At 43.3% G+C, this 20,296-nt stretch overlaps 1 protein-coding gene across 5 annotated transcripts in view; it reads right to left on the bottom strand.

Moving 5' to 3' along the window:
* DPF3 (double PHD fingers 3) overlaps window positions 1–20,296 on the bottom strand; it is a 163,642-nt gene that overhangs the window by 88,068 nt on the left and 55,278 nt on the right. For all 5 annotated transcript variants that reach the window (XM_040600487.1, XM_040600488.1, XM_040600490.1 and 2 more), the window contains exons 2-3: window positions 5,544–5,704; window positions 252–359 (exon numbers count right to left, since the gene is read on the bottom strand). In XM_040600487.1, the coding sequence (XP_040456421.1) occupies window positions 252–359; window positions 5,544–5,704 (269 nt within the window). The remainder of the gene's footprint in view (window positions 1–251; window positions 360–5,543; window positions 5,705–20,296) is intronic.

The following is a 20,296-nucleotide window of genomic DNA, read 5'->3' as shown; positions in this document are numbered from 1 at the left end:
ATTCAGCTCCCATTGCATTCAATACAAGTTGTACACATTTCTGTAAGGGATGAATTGCATGCAGAGGGTTTGGTGGTTATGGTTACAGCAAATTGAGTAAGATGCAACAGATGCAAAGAGAAATGGTTGAAGAGGGGCAAAGATAAAGTCCAAGGTCTAAATGCCAGGTTTGCATGACTGCCAGCTGCTCTTCAGCACAGGGGAGAGAGAGAGAGAGAGACAGAGAGAGAGAGGGGCAAACAAATACTTACCAGGTTTAATTTCCAGCAGCTTCAGCCTGGAATCCTCAGGGGGATGCAAACGCCTCTTTTTGCGCCAGCAACGTGCTGGGTACGTGTACAGCTGACCTGGGGCCAGGCCTGAAGATTAAAGGCAAAAAATAAATATAATCACATCTCAGTTTGTAAACCACAAGCACTTTCTCTAGCGTCTTTGTTCTTGCCCTTCCAGCATCTCCTTGTTGGAGGATTCAATCCTGCAAATCATGAGACAGAACTATGCATTCAAGGCATTCAGTGCTCCTGAGGCTCCCTCAGCACCTCTTGGGATCAGGCCTACAGAGAATCTAGGTCTCACTTAGACACTTCACTCAGCTCACTGAAACCAGAGCAGCACATAAATAATTTCTGATTTCTTCAGGGTAAATAGAATTTCAGACTCTCCTGGGCCACAGGGGTGATGCCTCCTCCACAGGCAGTGAAAGCCCCTTGGGAGAGAACAGGTGAAGTTCCAACATGCAAATCCTAAGGCCAAACCAAGTAGCTCAGGAAATTTGTGTCTTTCAAGTGGGAACAAACCAAGATCCATGAGGTCTGGCTATTTGGACTTGGTATTTTTGCTTAAATTCTGGATGTATGTTTGAAGTCAGATTCTTCATTTTGGTTATTACCTCCACATGCCAACATCCTGAGTGAGGGAAGAGATACAGTAGTAATATTTATAGGACTGCATGCTCCATTGAATCACATTTGGCATGGCTGGCTTCTGAGCTGCCCTGGCTTTCCTGACAGACATCCCTTAGTCAACGTTCAAGCTATGCTTTGCTTTCTCGTATTCAGAACACAGCAGGGCTTCATGAATTTGTTGCTACTGGGGGCAGAGAAGCACACTGCCAAGTGCTTCAAAGTATCCTCAACTGCCTCAGATACTCATGACACAGAGAAATACCCAGAAAGACACAGAAAAGTTGGAGGAATTTCATTCTTTCCCCTGCTTCCCCTGCCTTCTCTGTTCACCAGCTCTGCTTTGACTCTTCTGTCCTTCTGCTGTTGCTGTTAGTCTTGAAGGGACTACAGAGTATGACTGCAATTCCAGACTCATTGCCCTTAGAAAACAAGTAAGGCCACATAAAAGGGAGGACAGGAGAGGTGTTACCTGAGCTGAAACTGTACCAACAGTGCACAGCTGGACAACATCAAGAAAGTGCCAGTAAAGCAGAAGAGCTCAAGGGCAGCAGCATGGCCCAAGAGCTCTCTCATCCCTTCTGAAGCAGCCAGGAGTGTGTACCAGCTTGGGAACAAAACTAACTCACAGAATCAAATGAGGATAATGAAAACAACAATATCCTGTTATTGGGGCCAGGGGGGGACGGATGACGGACAACGGGATGGATGGGGACAGCACAACAAAATTATTCACCTCAAGGAAATGGGCTAATCAAATTCTCCAAGTGAAGCCTAAGTTCCTTGTATGAAGTATTTCAACTGTTGGGAAAGCCATTTCAGATCCCAGTACTTTCCACCTACTTCCAAGGCCTTGGTGCGTAAACAGAGCATCTACAGCACACTGCCTGGGTATGGCTGAGTGATGGGGTATTTGCAGAAATCTTGGCTGTACCAGGGCACAGAATGCTACTGAACTGGAGCTTTTCACACCCTTCTTTCATTGCTGCACAGTTTGCTGGGCATTATGCCCACCCAAGGACACATTTCTGAGCAGGGCACTTAGGACTGGTTTGGGAATAAAAATGTGAATAACTAGCACTTCTACAGTGTTCAGACACACTTCTTCATGGCACTTTGCAAACATTAACCACTGCAAACAATTGCTATTATGATGAGGTTGATTATGTCTGGCACTGATGTGGGTCATTAAAGAGGTGGAGGCGAGAAGCCTCACCCTTTCACAGCAGGTCCTGTGCAAGAACTTGCTCACAACGTTGAAATGGCAGTTGCTAGACCAAAGCAATAGGACAGAGAATCTGCCCTCCATTGTACAGGCCTCCAGAGAGGAGTCATTTGAATGAAATAAGCACCACAGCTTTGAGCATTTGTCCCAGACAGAGAGGAGCAAGGATCTACTGCAACTTTGGGGAAGTATCTGTTAATGTGGGTTCAATTATTGAGCACTCTTACATGGAATAGCAGTTCTGAATTCAGCCAGGACAGTGAAAGCCAGCCAAACATGCTAAAAGCCCAACAAGAAACAAAGCAGGTATCCTTGAAAAGGCAGAGGTGGGAAAGCCTCTTCCCTAGAGGACCTACAGCCTACTCCAGGTGGCAGATAGATCACTAAGAGATGGATGATCCAACGTCCATCTCTGCACCCTTTGAGGTAAGCTCTCTGTTCCTATTCACCATACTCTTGCTCATTAATACACAGCCATTCAATGAACTTACATTATATCAGACCTCCACTTGATCGAAACGCATAAAATGCTACCTTCAGTTCTCCACCCTGACCCCCATCTGCCACTGTGCTGGCTCACATGGACTGTGGATCTTTGATTGTTTACACAAAGGAGGGACAACAAGAAAGGGTCCGTTCTGAAAGCTTTGTATCTAGCCCCTCCACAGTTTATCTTGCAGTGCCTATGGAAATAATGCATGTACCACTCTCACTGTCTTCAGTCCTGGCTCAGTTGTCTCTCCCTCTGGTGCCTTACAGGGCAACCAGAGAAGGTTCCAACCATTTGCTCATAGAGGAAGTAGCAGAACCTGCAGTGAGTTATGTTGTTTATCTCATTAGTGTAGGAGAGTCATAACTCAAAGCTAGTGTGAAAGGCCAGGGGAGGAGGGGAAAAGGAGGGAGTTATGTGCAGTATTGTGTGAAATTAACCCTGAACTGTTTATCATGAGATGCAGTTTTCTGACTCCTTTAACAAAGACGACAGGAAGAAACCAGGTTAATGTGCTGAGATCTTGACTCTCCTCTCTGTTTTTCAGGCTCTCTGTAAGTGAAAAGAGGTCCTGGAGCTTTGCCATTTGTCTTTATAGAGTCTTTCAGGTTAGTGATAGTAAATGGCAGTGAACACAGCACACAAGACAGATACCAGGGTGCCTGGTAGCGAATTTTCAGAGCCCTTCAGTATGGGCATAAGTGCATTGTGTACAGCCTGAAAACAGACATGCTAAAACTGTAGAAGGATGCTTTGACCCATCATAATACTACAAGAAAGAGATGATGCAAAGACACCCAAGGGAGCACTAACGGGCTAATAAAAATCAAGAAAGAGAAGAGCAAAAATGGGGGAGGAGGGCTGCTTCATTTCACACTGATTATTCTAATTCAAAATAACAAAGGCATCAGACATGGTGGCCAATGCAGATGCAGGCTTGTTTCACTTAAGACTCTCCATGAAGAATGTGCCACCATTAGTCTCCACTGCAGACCTGCAGGAGAAATGCCACCGACTGATCCCTTTTTGCAGGATAAGCTGGTGAACAGTTCACTATCAGATGTGAGGACAGAAAGATTTACACAGTGAATTTGCTTGAGAAAGCTTGTGGCTGAGAAAGACAAAGTGTTAAGACCTCTTGGTTCCTGGTGTGATGACGTAACACTGTTAAGATGATTTCTTCTGTAAGTGCAGAGGCATCAATGAGACTATACAAGATTATGTATGTCTATCTTTGTAGCTCTTGCCAAAATATTACTTGTTAACATAGTGGATGTATACCTGCTTATAATTGCATTCAAAAAGGATGAAAATACCAGCACCTTACTCATAACCAGATGTTACAAGAACAGAAATGCCTTGGGTATTAGAAAAAAAACAACAACAAAACCAAAACCAACAATAACAAAAAACACACATTAAAAAAAAAAAAACACCCACAAAAACACAAACACCCCTAGTTTTTCCAAAGCATAATCTCTTAGGAACAGGGAATTGTCAGCTAAAACAAAAACCCAACTGTGGTCATGAAGCAACCTACAAAAGAAGGGTTAGCCCAGAACCTCATACAACTCCCAGCTTGTAAACCACATTCAGCTATCCCAGATTACCCCAGTAGTTTTTGGCAGCTGAAACTTTCTCAGGGTATTTTTAACATTGGTGAAACACCTGTTTCCTGCACCAGAAGTGGCTGCATTTCACTATAGAAAGTTTTCTGATAGTACTGCAAGACAATACTAAATCTACTTTGGATATTTTACTAATAGGAACAGTGCAAGGATACTTCCCTCAGTGCATCCTAGGAAAGGGAAAGCTTCAGCTAAGCACTCTTCAGAAGTGACAACTGCTTTCTTAGCCCCAGGAGAGGAGGGAAGTATCCTATGCGTTCTTCCCACTCCACCTCCTGCAAACTGGCCAGTGGGGGAGGTAACAGCAGGCTGCACCTTCCCATAATTCCAGATCTGGAGGTTTTGAGTTTTTTTCAGTATGATTTACAGGAACTGGCATGTGTATATGCACACGTGTGCATGTTGCGCTTCTGGTGCCCATGCAACCTAGCCCCCTCCCTGCCTGGGTTCTCTGGTCTGCACTGAAAAAACAAATAATTGAAACCCAGTTTGGTTCTGTCAAAAAATCTGTTCCCTGAGCTAACGGTGGGTCAGATACTGAGCCATACTCTAGCAAAATTCCCCCTGGGGTTCAGAAGGACTTCTGTCTGAGTAACACCTCCAGTCTTTGAACTGGTGACTGTCCTTTGCCTTTCAAACAGGGATTTCAGACAGAATTTACTCTAACAAAGGAAAGACTGACCAAAGCCTACAAAAATAACAGTGTTCTTTTCCCTTGAGCTTCAGAACAGGCATTAGCTAAAGCTCTTTAAGGACATATACCAACTTCTTTCTGCATCTGAGGAAACTCCAGCTCCAGAACTGATACCAAAGTAACTTGCCCAAAGCAGAACCAGGAGTCATAGGTATATTTCTAACCATCAGAACGACATTTATTCTAATAACTGGACTGCAATATTTTATCTTGGCTTTATATCCTTACCAATATAATTCCTTATTTTCAGCAATCATCTGAGAAACTCCTACCTCCACCTCTCCACCCTGAAGATAATTCCAGTCCTGCTTAGAGCAGAGCATTGTGTCTTCTGCTACAGACTGGGATCAATAGCATTAGAAGAGCTACAATGACGTGGCCTCAGAAACTACCATGTCAGGCACTTCTTTGGGTACAGAGAGAATAATTAGGATGAGCTCTCTGCAGTTACCAAAGGAAATCCCCTGCAGGCACAGAGGTTTAGGCAGCTTCTCTTCTGTGTGGCCTGTAGCAGGTTTGAGCTCCTATTAATTAAACCCCATGAGGGCTCAGTGGCCAGCCCCTCCATACATGCACATGCATACACAGACACAACGCTACCAACCTGGTCCCCTGTGCCTCTTCTCCATCCAGATGTAGCAGTTGTTCTGAGCTACCCCAGTTTGTGAATCCAGGAAGGGAAGGCGGACACTTCGCTCAGCACACAGTCGAGAGTTGTAGCTGCGACAGTGCTCAATTGCTTCTTTATAGAACTGATCCCCGAGTCTGCCAAAAGAGACAGGGCAGAGAGTAAGAAAAATTGCACTGCCCCCTCAGACAAGACTAAGAAAAAGGACATAATTTGGTTTAAAATTGGACAAGCAGAAAAACTTTCCCTGAACACATGCAAAGCTTGCTGACACAAGACACTGCTGAAGTAGATCATGCAGAAAGTGCCACCAAAAGATCAGAGCCTCAGAAAGTGAACACAGATCTTTTCAGTAGTGGCATAGCTACTGAATGAGCAAATGATGTAACCACAGTGGCCCACGACCCTGGGTCAGGCAACATGTACACCACGGTGAACTCATTCTATTGTTTCTCTGCCCTCGTAGTTCGTTCAGCCAATTTAGCAAATCACTCTTTTCAATCCTATGTTTGTATTCCTATGTTGCAACTCTGCAGCACCTTTTGAGGAACTAGAAAGTCAGCCAAGTTTAGAACTTCATTTCAGCATTTCTGGTGTCAAAGAGCCCATAATATCAAAGGACATAGTCCTCATATTGTGTGCTTCCGAGGCATGAAAACACGCCTCTTAACAACTAGGGCCATGTCTGCAATGGTCAGGCTAGACATTTTATCATAACCCTTCTAGAGTATTCCATAGTCAAGCTGGAGGCACCACCAGCAGCAGGTTAGAACAGCCACTGGTAAGATCCAGCATGGTAAATGCTGCTTTCCTCTGGAGCCCAATGGGAGGAACAGTTCTAAAGATAATGTAATTTCTTTCATAAATAACTATTTGTTCAAAATTTCTGTAGAATCTTCATCTTCCTTTGAGAAAGGTTTTTTAAAACTCTGCTGGCTGGAAATTATCAAAATCCTCCCTCCAAATTTTTCTAAACAGGGAAAAGCATCAAAGTAAAGCTACCCTGAGGACACAAAGCAGCTGTCATGCTGGAGCATTGCGAAGTAGGTGGGCCACACTGCTGAACCTTGTTCTTGATCTATTGTCAAGGTGAAATTCAGTCGTGACATGAATAGCTAGGAAAGCTACCCATTAGGGGTAAGTTCATTAGAAAATAGAGTAGAGTGATATATAGCATAACTTGCTCTGACTCTGCTATTCATTAGTGTGCAAAAAGGGTATAGCATGCACAGCAACAGAGCCGAAGGGATGCATGCACAGAGATAAAAGAGGCTCCCTTTCCTGTTCCATTAGTTGTTTTCCCCACTACCCTCTTCCATAGGCACAACTGGCAATTTAAAAGTATACTACTTTTGCACACCTCTGAATGTCAAATTGGTGAAAATTGCTCTGTTTTACCATCTGTATCTTTTTTCTGACTCACATCTTTTAAGTCACTCGTCTATTGTACCTTATGACTTCCACAGGAGCCATACTCTTTCCCCCTGAGCTCTACCAGCCCAATATCCTCTCGCTGACAGAGGCCAGCAGCAGAAGCTCAGGGAAGAATACAAGAGCAGGGCAAATACAAAGGGAAGCACCTTTAGTCCCCCTTCTCATTTCTGATGATCAGAACTAAATTTCCCTCAGCCTCAGGTTACCCAATGGTGGGGATATTATGTTTAATATACTTTGATGAAGCTTTCTTCCATGAATTTATCCAACCAACTCTTCAACTCACTGATTTTTTTCATCTCTAAAACATTGTGGGGCGATGAGTTCCACAGGTGAAATATGATTCATGTGAAAAAAGCATTTCCTTATGCTTTTTTAAAGCCATATCTCAAATATTTACAATTACAGGTTCATAAATCTCTCATGAAGCTTCCACCACATACTTTCTCTAATGAGCAGGCTGAGCCCCTGGATGTGGAACAAGCACTGTGGCTGGTTGCTGAAGCCCACCAGCTTCCTGCTGCCCTCTGCCACTCTGAATTCAGCTGCCGCATTTCAGAGCATCCCCAAGGAAGAGAAGGGTGTAGTCCTTCACAAGCAGGAACACACAGGAGGCAGTACATCCTTTGGCTACAGACCTTCTAAGGATTGTTCAGTGATTTAATGCAGCAGTGAACGTCTATGTGAATGTGGTGCCTCACAGCCCTGTCCTCCCAGCTCCACCGACTACCAGCTCCTGGGCAGCAGCCAGTGTGGGTATCTTTGCAGGGCAGCTGAAGGAGAGCGCTCTCTGGACTGTACCAGTGAGCAGAGGGCAGAGCCATGGGCAGAGTATGTACAGTGGGATCCCTCCAGACACTGAATCCCCCTCAATGACCTCAAACCCCTTTTTCCACAGAAAGGCAGAGGGGGAGGGAAGGGGAGCAGAGAAGAAAGGAAAAGATAAGCTGCACTGCTATACAAAGAATGTGACTAGGAAGAAATGAAAGCTTATTAAAAGCTGTAATTAAAGTTGTACACTTGTGTAATCAAAGTCAGTAACAAGGAGACTCCAGTTGATCAAAGAATAACAGCTCTTTCCACAAACACTTCAGCTTCCACAGAGCTATGTCAGATTCCCCCTGTATTGAGCCAGGATGCTCACTAACTCCAAGGAGTTTTTGGGAAGAGCACAGCTGTGTGACAACAAACTGCCACCACCACATAGGTATTCTTTATGCCAAAAATTACTCCAGTCATGAGAATATGCACAGCACAAAGCATCCGTATTAAAAACCCAATAAGATCTGGCCGGAGATGACCTCAGCTTCCACCTTCTTCTAAGACTGAAAATAACTATAAATCTTACAATGTTAAACATTTGGCTTTAAATTACATCGTCAGGTAGGGTGCAAGATTAAATTTCAGATAGTTCTAACAGGGAGGGAAGGAGTTTTGAGATCCTAATGGCAGAAAGGTACCAAGTTAATGGGTCACACTCACTCTTGACACAGTCTTGTAGTCTAGTTGTTTCATCACATTTATTTTAAAGATTTTAAATATGCACCTTTTGCCTTAAAGAAAAATAATAATTTAGGAGAAGCATTTAGTCACCTCCATACATTAAGAATGCTTGCCTTGGCTGCACTACAGTAAGCACAATCAAAAAACACAGTTCCTAAGTATTCACTGGAAAGGTATTCAGATACTGGGGCCTTGAGGACTTGCCCTGACTTTAATTATAAATGGAATTTTTTAAAAGTGCCAAATAATCAAATATGGGAAAGTAAAGAAACAATATTTCCTTATGACAGTCATATCTCAGTGGAAAACAGCTTCTCTGCAATTACTTTCGTGTGGTTGGTAGTTTTGTTTTACGATTAGTCTTCACTGGAGTGACTGACTCATTCCAAATTTCAGTTAGGTTTGTTTTTTAAGGAACTTTAAAATGAAAGATATTTTTTTCTTTGTTTTCAGTGCTACATATCTAAATGGAGCATATTTTATCTTATGCAGGAAAACCAGAAAGAATTGTTAGAATCAGGGCAAAAAATTGAAACTACGGTCCTATGGTGTTCATCACTGTAGAGTCATGGAGGTGGGACAAATCCCAGCCCCCTCCCAGGAGGTTTACAAGTGGAGCTGGACAACAGAGAAGGGTGGGAATAAGACGGGAGAGCACATGAGCTCAAATGAAACTCAAACAGATTGGCTGAGTTTGAGCAAGTGAGATACAGGAAGCAAAAAAAACCCAAATGGACAACATTAATAGTAAAAAGTGTATCATATCTCAGAAATATTAATTATCTGATGTTACATGCTTCATAGTTTTCCCAAGCTCTGTTGCTATGGAAGACTTACACTTCATCTGAAAAAATATCTGTTAAAACTATGGGGAATTTCTGCATTATTTTTATGAAAAGTATGTATGAGTCAGTGTTGCACTGTGAGTGACTGCAAGGGTCGATTTTTCCCCTTGGACAGGAGTGAAAGGTCACACAGACTTGTCTAGATTGATATTAATGACACAAAATCATCAGCATATGTGTAGATTTCAAAGATGCTGGGGGAAAAAAATTCAAGGAGCAGACATGAACAACTGCTGGCCAAGGAAGGCAAATCATACTGAAAGGAACACAACTAGAAATACAGAATAAAATTGTCAGCACACTGTGAAAAGCACATGGCCCCTCAGTGCAAGGCCCAGGTGAAATCCCAGATGCTTGGGACAGGCAGGCCGGTAATGCTGCTGGCATACACACAGGCTTTTCATCTACATTCCAGCCCGAGGACACTAAAATAACCTGGTTCTGGCTGACTATAATAAAAGTTTCCTGGCTTGGAAAGGAACAACCTATGATAGTATAATCTTATGCAAGGCTGTATAGGAGGAGTACACATCTAGTAGGAGTTAGGGACTCTTTTTTGGTGAAAAAGGGTGGGACTGAAATTAAACAGCAGTCTTGAAGCAGCAAAAGCACAGCATGAATGTGAACAGGGAGGTGAGCACTGTGAAAGCACCGCCAGCCCCATGAGGCCTGGGACAGCGAGGTGAGGCCAGTGCAATTCTATGCAGCCTTGCAGGTAGTCACTGGCATGAGAGCATGCACCAGGATGGAGGATCAGACCCTGTAACTTTCATGAGGTCGCTGTTCTTTAAGCATTAAGAAGCTGAGGTTTTCCATCATGGAATCAGAACAGCTAATAACAAAGTCAGCGAAGAACAACTCTTCCCTTCTCTCAACCTTTGCCTGCCTGCTCTAATTAGACCATAAGATTCCTGAGCAGACTCCGACTTTCTACGTTTCTGTGCAGTACCTAGTGCCATGACTCCTCCGTCTAGGCATGCCTTAAATGAAAAAAAAACAAGAGCCGGCCTGGCTTACAAGGGTAAGTTAGCAACAAGGACCAAGCGCCTGGCTTCACACCAGCTGCTGCAGGACGTTCATTTCTCTGCTGACAAGGGATACTGATGGGCCCTGAAAGCAGCAGAGCAGCTCTCCACCATTACTTTCCAGTCCATCCTGCAAAGTCCCAACTATCTGAGTGTGCTACACTTTTTACAAAAGCTACAAAATGGGCAGAACCTAGCACACCCCTCCTGCAGTGCCTATCACATTACAGGTTAGGATCCACAGAAGGAGAGCACTCACTGAAAACATATAACCAGCCAAGCTCAACCATGACTACAGGTCCACATGACCCCTGGAAAACTTGCATAATGAAGAACCAGTCCTCCTTAAGTGTAGCTCTTAAATTTCCACCAGATCCTTTGAGTATGAATCCAGATTGTCTCCAGTTCCTGAGGCCAGGCCCCTTTCTAGTCATTTTCCTCTAAAACCATGCTCAGTACATGACTAGGCAAGTAAAAAGCTGATAGCACAGAAAGAAATGACTGATCATGCAACAGAAAGCAATGGATTTTTCTTTCTGCAGTTTGCAATGGTCCCCAGCCATGATGAAAAATGCGGGATTTGCTCTCCTCAAGATCATGGAGTTTTCATTTAATATACTTTTATCCTCTAGTCTTATATTTTAGATCATTTCATATGGTGAGGAACACTGAGCACAACTGAAAAAGACATTTTAAATCAGAAATTGTTCTTCAGCAGCACTGCCATCCAGTTTCAAACTGGACAAGATCTGAGAAGTGGTGGGAAACAAGTGATGCAATGCAGCTTCAGAAAATACTTTGCATTCTTCTTTTGGAAACGTTCATGAATAAGTCTGGAAACGAAGTACCGATGGTGTCTCAGGCCCTCTCACAAAGATGGACAGAGACTAAGAAATCATGCAGATGCTACCTGAGCTATCAGCTGCCTGTGACAATGCAGACCAAGAGGTACAGCTTTACCAACTGCGTGTCTTGGCAAGTGCTGAGAGAACTGCACTGAGCTGGCTACACTCATTCCTTTCCAGCAGACCCCAGAAGGCCCCCGACAGGCAGCTGATCCTCCTCTCACCATGAGCCTTGACATGAAGAATGCCACATGGTTCAATTCTTCCACCACTTCTATTTAATATCTATGAAAAACCTCCAGGGAATATGATGAGGTACATGGGCAGCAATGCCAGCCATTACATTGATGACATGCAGCTTTATGTATCTATTCCTCCCTCACACAGACAGCACTCTCCCAAGTCTCTTGGTGTTGAAAGCAAGGGTAGCATGGCTGTCAGAGGCTTAAGTCAGAAGAGATAGTAAGTGAGGCTGGCTGGAAGTGGGAAATGTTACAAACTATGAGCTAATAATTTTTATGATTCAAAGACAGACACTAATGTGGACAATCTAACAGACATTAACATCAAAAGGGCCTTCATCTCTCTCTCTCCCCCTCTCTCCACCCAATCAGCATAATTCTCTTCTCAAGCAGTGGTCTGGCCGTGCTCATGTGTTTTCCACATCAGGGCTGGCCTACTATGACTGTCTACCTTAGACTAGATAAGCAACAAAGACAGAGCTAGTTGAAAAACTGTGGTACCTACCCTACTGCAAAGCAAGCCAAAAAGATCAGTAGTCCACATACTGCCCTCCTGTCTTTTCTTTATGCACTTTGGAACACCACTGGTTTTCACAAAGGGCACAGCAGGCTAAGTTCACTTGAACAGCTGTTTCTCCTTTCTAGACCCAGAACACCAGATGCTACTGGAAACCTGTGCTTAACCGAGCCCAGTATCACCAGACTCCTGTAGCGTCTTTGGACAGCAGACCCCCAGCTCCAGAGCATCCTCCTGGAAGAAATATTCTGCTCTGCTCATCCTCACATTACATTGCAAGATGCCAACACAACACATATCAAAAGATCCAACCAAAAGAAAATACAACATATTCAAGAGTATCAGACCACTGTTAAGCATTAAACAACAGACTGGCTGGACCACTCCTTTGGCTGTATTATCTAGAATTCTAGTCTATCAGCAGCTCCTACATGCTACAATCATGCACCCTTTGCAACTGCAGAGAAGTAGGATACAAAGACTCAACAGAAATAGAGAATGGCTTTCCTGATGTTAGGTGAAGCATAACAGATTGCTCAAAATCCTATCACAAACCCTGAGAGCAAGCCAGAAAGTGCAGGAATGTGCAGATTCAGTTTTCTCACAATGGTCAGTTGCATCTGTCCCTGCACAACATCTTCTAATGATGTAAGGGGTGTGAATGTGAGCAAAGGCAAAACAGGATTTCCAGATGTGCTGCAGAATGACTCAAACTTTCTGGGCTTTCAGTTTTTTTAACATAAACTTGGCGGCTTTGTAAGGACCCACAAACATATGTCTATCCTAGACTCTCCAAGAGCTAGTCATTGAGATATCTATTTAATTTCTATACGTACTGAATAATCTCACCTGATAGACAAAAATTGGCCTGTATAACTTTCCCCAGCATGGAAATCAGAGGAAAAAACAGCTAGCAGAACTGTTTCAGTAGTAGACAGAGTACACAAATCAGCTCACAAAGCAGTATACAGCTGCAAGCAGAGACAGTGTTGCTGGAGCAGCAATGATCGAAGGGTAAATGAAAGGAAAGGATTGCAAGGAGAGTTAATGCCTTTCATTGGAAGAACTCATACAGTCAGGTCAAAACAGACAAGCTTTCATGCACTTTCTCAAGAATATTGTGCCAGGTGCATACACAGACTGTATGTGGTGCAAGAGGTAGGAGCCATCAGAGAGCTGATGACAAGTTCCTGAGTCAGCACTGGCACAGCCCAGACATTACAGCAGTGCAGCCAAGGAGATGTCCTGAGCTACGAGTCTAGGTTGAATCCTACCTCAGTGAAAGGGCAATGTGAGATTTTCCAGCACCCTCCTCTCAGCACCCAGCATTAGTCCATCCCTTACGTGTAGAAGGACAAAGGAATCCCCTTTTGCCAGGTATTCATCAGCAGACTTCCCCTGGTGGGTTGGAAATCCCTACAGCTATTTGTGGCCAGAATCGACAGGCTTCTCACTGCATGAATCATGGTGTGATGCTGAATCATAACAGAGAACCCGGCCTCATAGAGTGAGCTAAATTCACTACTCTGGAAACAGTCTTAGACTGTAATTTAATCCCGCGTGAAACTACAGGTATCATCTCATGCAAAAAATCTGTCTCTGAAGAAAAATGACAAAAGGTAGGCATAGCTTACAATTTGGGGAAAATGGATCTGATTAGCCCCATCCTCACGAGTACTGTGGAAGTACGAGAGCTCTGCCAGCACTTCCATGTAAAGAAAAGAAACAGAGCACAAGTTAATACTGCCAAGAAGAGTGTGGTACATCAGGGTATTTCGCTGACAGCAGCCTGCAGGCCAAATGTGGCTTTCAGGGTCAAGAGCTGCTGCCACCTTTGCACAGGAAGAAGGACCATAGCTGAAGGCATTCCTCTTCCTGCAGCTGTGCATAACCTTGTGCAAGACCTGCAGCAACATTCCCAGCTCTCAAGCCAAAAAAGTGGGATCACTATGCCATCTTATTCAGATGCAGAGTTGTTGGTTAGATACAAAAGTATCTATGTACGGTACAAGACGATGTGCACTTAGATGAGGTATTTCAGAAGATTAATTTCTCAGTCCCATTGAAGTATACTGGACTGTGAACACTCATACCATGGTGTTTCACCTACTTCTCCTCTTTTCTTCCATTTCCATGGAGAGGTAACAACAGCAGTTTCCATGCCATATGCCAGGCTATCTAAGGTGTTTCCAGAGACAGACATTGCATACAATCCCTATCAGACTCAGCACAGTGACCAATTAGGTTAATCTCAGAGGCAGACTCCTTGGGGATCTCTCAGACCATCTATTCTTTCTCAGGCCAGGGTTTCTGTTTTAAAGAGATGCAGCATCGTCCAATTAAATGAAAAACAGGTGTGAAAGGTAATAACCTAGCCCTCTTTTGTATCTGAAGACAGCAGTCAGAATTCAGCTTGGTCCTAACCTCCCCCAAAAGGTCAAAAATTCTCTCCAATTACTAAAGGAATGAACTAATAAAAACTTCAGCAACAATATTAGATCGGACATGACAACATCCAAGAGATTTATATATATATATTTCTAAAGAAGCAACTCAAGGTGCTGGGGCTTGGGGTTACCACAAGTCTGTTTGGCTTAGTGCAATCATAGCCTTAGGGGACAGATGTAGTCAAAGACAAAGTCTATCCATTCAACTCTCTCAGCCCTGATCTCCCACAGCGGACTTATCTTTTGCATTCCTACCTCCAGGAGAAAGGTAGAATAGTAAAAAATGTAATTTATCACCCAAGCTGGCACTGGGAAGCCAGCAAACCAGAGTTCTACAATGACTGCCATGACTGACTTTGTAGCTTTGTTTCCCTGCAGAACATGGGTAACACCCTACACTTACCTCACTAATAAATTGTGTGCCTTACTTTAGGCACTGTCTACACTAAAAGATGCTCAGATTATAAACAGACATCCTCTCCTAGCTCTAGCTCTGCTGGCTAAAAATATCACCCGTTCCCTCCTACTCTGCTGCTTTTCACTGCTTGTCTCCTACAGTTTACTGCTCCCACACCTCCCGCCAGTAGCAATATCTGTGTGAGTGCTCCCTGATCTACTTTGGGCAAGGCCATTAGATCTGTTTGAGCAAACCCTACTGACATTGTCTGAAGGAGCTGAGGGCAAGCGGCAAGCTCACAAAACCCTTTCTGTCACTAGAGGTAGCCTCCAGCAGTACAACCAGCTTGGGGTAGCACACTCATTTGTTTGCAATGGGAAAAAGCCTGTCCACACCAGCAGTGGTGACAGCTAGGTCACTCAGTCAGCACAGCCCTCTCAGGAGACACAGCATGTACAAATGGAAGGAGTTTTTCCCCTGCCACCACAGTTACATCATCGGCCCAAATGACATCAGCTAAGCTGACAAGAGCATTCCTTTTCATGTCTGTGTATCTCATCTTTCATGAAACCATGTATCTCCATAAGATCTCAAGAGGCAGTGAGATCCCAGGAAAGAGCATGAGGATTTAACTTGCTTTTAGCTATGTCAGGATCGCAACTGTCCAAGCTCTACAGCTCGATCTTGGTCTGAATGACCTCTGTTAGATCTCTTAAAAGTTCCCAGGTTGGGTTTCCCCTGCACCTACCTTATGCAGACATATACACAGTGCCATTCAATCCAGATGGCAGAATTTAGAAGAGATTGAAATAAACATGCAAGTAGTAGAAATGTTCCTAAATGGCAGGCAAGCTTCCCCACCATGCAGAACGCTGTTTACATTAATATTTTAGGTACTTCCTGTCCTTCAACTAGAAGGAGTTGGTGAGTTCACGTTTTTCTGCTGACTTGCCTCTGTTGTAAGAACATTGTATCTCCTGCTGCAAAGGAAATCCCGCTACAGGGATCAACCCATTTTGCTCATGTGAAAATGATCACACCGGTAGCAAAGCAGAGAGTTACATAGATCTAGAATAAACCCACATAATTATTAGAGTTTACTTTGCCTGTGAAGCCAGCTATAGCCAATATTTTAAAGATAAAGTTACTAATCTTGAAGGAGTAGCACTTTCAGTTCCTCAAGCATGATATGTATGACAAACACGATACACACGTAAGAAAACACAAAAATCTACTCTACCCAGTCAATAATTATCAACCACACAAAACACAACAGGAAATCATATTTTATGTTCTCTACAAAGTCATTTTAAGCCTAGATAATTAAGGTTATGTTTCCTTGAGTTAGTATTCCTCTTGAATACACAGGAACAATCGTTCTGTTACTTGTATAAATCCACTGACCTCAGCAGACATACAGCAGGGATATACTTGACTCATGCTACATAGGGGAATTCCCAAGAGGACTGTGAATTAGATTTCCTTTTCTCACCTCCTTACCCCAGTTCTACCCACAAATGGAAGCAAGGCAGATTACAGGCATTCCTCTGCCAAAGTATCACTACTACTCCTCAAAAAGGAACAAAAAAAGTTAGAAGAGGTGAAACAGATGCACTGTGTCCTCCAACACATCATCTCACAGTTCCTTCAGCATAAAGAATGCTCTGTATTGAGAGCACACTTGAACTAACTCAAAGGCACAGGATCTTCTGCACCTGGAGCACATCCCAAGGGAGCAGAGAAAACGGTCATTGTAAATACACACATTGCTTTAACTCTAAGAAGTGCTTTCAAACACCTGTGCTCTTGTTTCTGTAGATACTTATGCAGCATATAAGAGGAACTCTTTACTAAAGTAAAGAAAAAGCATTTGCCACAACTGCCTTTCAGAAACTCAAATATCTCATGGCTGATCCCCTATACACCAACTTTTATTGCACGTGTTTTTCTTCTGGCTTCCCTCCTGTTCTCAGCACCACCTTAACTGAAGTATCAGATTGAGCTGGTTATTACTGTAGAACAGGTAAAGCAAATAGAAAAGCCTTATAATTCACTTAGCTATTAGCAGAGCTTGTAGAAGTGTGTTGCTGCGATTATCACTGCACAATAAAGACCCTCTCTCCTGCTCAAACAACTTACTCTTTTGGCAAGTTTCACTATTCTTAAAGACTCCAGTTGTTTAAGGTATATCCCAGTCATGCTAGGACAAATCTCAAGATACATCTTTGGCCCCGTATGTTCACTGAGGTCTTCAAAGACTCATGATGAAACTCTGCCTGTGACCAAGCATGAGGTCCCAGTTCAGCAAAGCACCTCATTGAGTGTGCAGGTCCCCTTCATTCAAATTTAGGCAGATACTTGAACGTCTTGCTAAACAGAGGTGGCAGCTGAACAAACACCACATGCTTCAGTGCACTTTTAGAACGAGGTCTTAGAAGCAGGTACATGTGGGCAAGCCTGTTCAGGTCAGTTTATCATGTTTTCCCAGCTGGAACTAGCCAGAGCTAACACATTACTTCCATTTTCTTTCTGGGATATAACACACTGCAGCAGTTAAAACTGTAGGTCACAAAAGTGTAATCTAGGGATCATGAGAGTCATTAATCAATCAACCAGTGGAAACAGGAGCTGGGTAGATATCATTATCTCTACATTACAGATGAGACACAGGGAGTTTGCATAACAAAGCCATAGAGAAAGAAAAGGCACTTTTCTTATTTACTGGTTTTGCTCCATCTTTTCTCTGAAATTTGTTTTCTCACTCTTCAAGACTTCCTTCTTCAACTGCAATCCAGCTATTTTCTTCATTCAGAGGCAAAGCTGACTCTATGTCATCCCTGAAAGATAGTTGAAGCTCTTCTATACAAAAATCAGTTAAAGAAATAGAAGAGCAACCTTTCTTTTTTCCAGACATGCTATAAAAGCTACCTCAACACTGCAGTGAAAATGACAATGACAAGCAAAGACAATGACTAAACAAGAGTATGGACATAGAACTAACAAGTCTCCACTTATCTGCACCCCAATTAGTACAGAATGGAGATAAGCATCACAGTGGAGTGGTTAACAACCAGGACCAGAAAAACACTGACAAATAACTGAAGGAAAAGAACTGAGGGAGCCAACTGTCAGAGCAAGGAGACGTTACCGAAAAAAAGAGAAAGAGAAGTTAGCCCATTGCCTTGGAGTAATGGCTAGCCTTTAACATGTGGCCTCTGCTCCTGTCAGTATTTCTTCTTGGACAGGTTATCTCAGGAATTTATGCTTTCCAATAATTACCTTTCAGAGGGCTCTCACTTATCTTGCAAGAGGAATCCACCAGTAACCTGACCTGCATTGCTCATGCAATCGCCATCCACCCCCTCTAACCTTTCATCCCATCTCTCAAAGCAAAAGCAGGTGGTTCTTCCCAGACTTCCAGTGCCTCATCAGCAAGGGCTGGTGAAGTTGATAAAAATAAGAGCTTTAATGCTTAATGCTACACAAACATTGATGAGCTTGTGGGCAAAAGCAGTAAAGTATTGCCAGCAGGTTAAATTACCTCCTGTAATGTTATATTATCCAGAACTGAGGGATGAACGCTGGTCTGGCATCACTGTATGAAGCATTTTTGCCTGAGAGTAAGTTTTATTGTTTCATTGCAGCAGACCTCAGAGCCAGTCAGTATTAGTTTTACTAAATTTTGGGACTCACAGGGCCCTCTGTTTAAGCTCTCTTCCTGTTACCTGCCCAATCCACTTTTCTTCCACTATGTGAACTGCTTTTCTTCTTGAAACATCAGGGCCAAAGGGAAGCTTTTGCTTTTGTCATTCGCTCCAGAGCCATTTCAGATTAACTTGTCCATCTCTACTAAAATATATATTACACTCAGTGTAATTATACTCCCATTCGTGCTCTGATCAAGGCCCTCCTAGGTCGGCTTTTTGTGTAAGGGACTCCATTACATCCTGTACAAGCTGATGGGCACCAATTTATTCCCAGTATCATGGCTGGGACAGGGAGAAGGATTCTTATTTTCTCTTCTGGATATAGTGAGACATCTCTTCAGCCAGTCAGTAGTCATAAGGAAATACTTCATCGTGAAGTTCTGAGAAAGTATCAGGCCTGACACAAGGAGTAAAAAGTCATATAGCATCCTACATTGGACCCTGTCATCAGTCCAGAAACGGATGGTTAGGGCACACAGACCATCAAAATCTCTGTTGCAGCATAGATTTGCCTCAAACGGGCTTGCAGCTACTTCAGACAGGTAACCAGAGGAATCTCTCTTTCTTTTTCCTACACAACTGACTTTGGCCTGGGAGAATGTCCATGACTCACCCCGGCTGCATTATTTTAAAGGAGTCACATATTGCATTCAGACCCGTGAGAACTTTGGACCAACACATATGCTCTCCCTCTCATTCCCATACCCCAATCTGAACAGGACTGTACCACAAGAAAGAGTTTGATGTGGGGAGAGCATAAGAGGGGAGGGCAAGAGAAAGCTGCTCTTCCCTCATTAAACTTCAATAGGTGCCCAGGCCCAGCAATGCTGCACTACAGTTTGGATTTATGTTCCCCAATTAACACAATTCACAGCATAAAGTTTCCTCTTTCTGTTTTGAAGGGGGAGGAAGAGGAGAAAAACCACATTCCAAACATTTGGCACAGTAAACTTCCCCAGCTATCCTCTGGGAACAAAAAGGGAGGGAAAAAAAAAAAAGGCTTGTCACCACACATTTTAAAATAACCCGTCTTTGCTGGCTCCACTCTGTCTCAGGGGTAGATCCAAGTCTTAGCCCCCACCCATTAGGGCTGCAGGCCCAAAGCACTTGAAATTCATCAGGAGAAGCAAAACAGCTCCAAGGCAATGGAAGGGGGAAGGGAAGAGTCTCTCCATGGGCAGGAGTTGAGAAGGGAAGAAAAAGGAAGTATCTGCGAAAAGGTCACAACATAAGAAGGGTATGGAAGTCTTCTGCTTCTGAGGACCATCACACAGAGATGAATCATCCTGGTGTAGCTGCTACTGAGCACAAGGAGTGCAGTTAAATGTCTCCTCTGTCCTCAGTGGGGGTTCTCCATTGTGATTTAGCTTAGGAACCACCACTATTTCACGGCAACATTGTTGGCTCTATCAAACACACAACAGAATGACTATCTCCTTTCTCTCCCAACATAGACTCTCCCCTCTTTTCCCCAAAGAGAACTGCAAGCCATATGCACTGAACACTAAAAAAATACCGTCTTTGGTGAGAATTATGAGAGAAAAGCCTTTTAGATATTCTTTCTTTGGAGTTTTTTTGTAACATACACTAAACAATTACACACTGAATCTTGTACCATGTCACTCAGTGAAACATAAGACATTTTTGCAGAAGTCAGAAAATAATCTAATGTATTTCATAGCTCAATAATGCTCAACTTGGGTTCCTCAAAACATCACATGTGAGTTCTGGAGAAATCTGTTGGGTTAATCAGAGCCTTTCTTTGCT

Source organism: Falco naumanni, chromosome 7 (genome assembly GCF_017639655.2).
Source record: "Falco naumanni isolate bFalNau1 chromosome 7, bFalNau1.pat, whole genome shotgun sequence".
Taxonomy (NCBI): domain Eukaryota; kingdom Metazoa; phylum Chordata; class Aves; order Falconiformes; family Falconidae; genus Falco; species Falco naumanni.
Note: the sequence above shows the minus strand (reverse complement) of the source record. Positions and strands in the feature narration are given on the sequence as shown.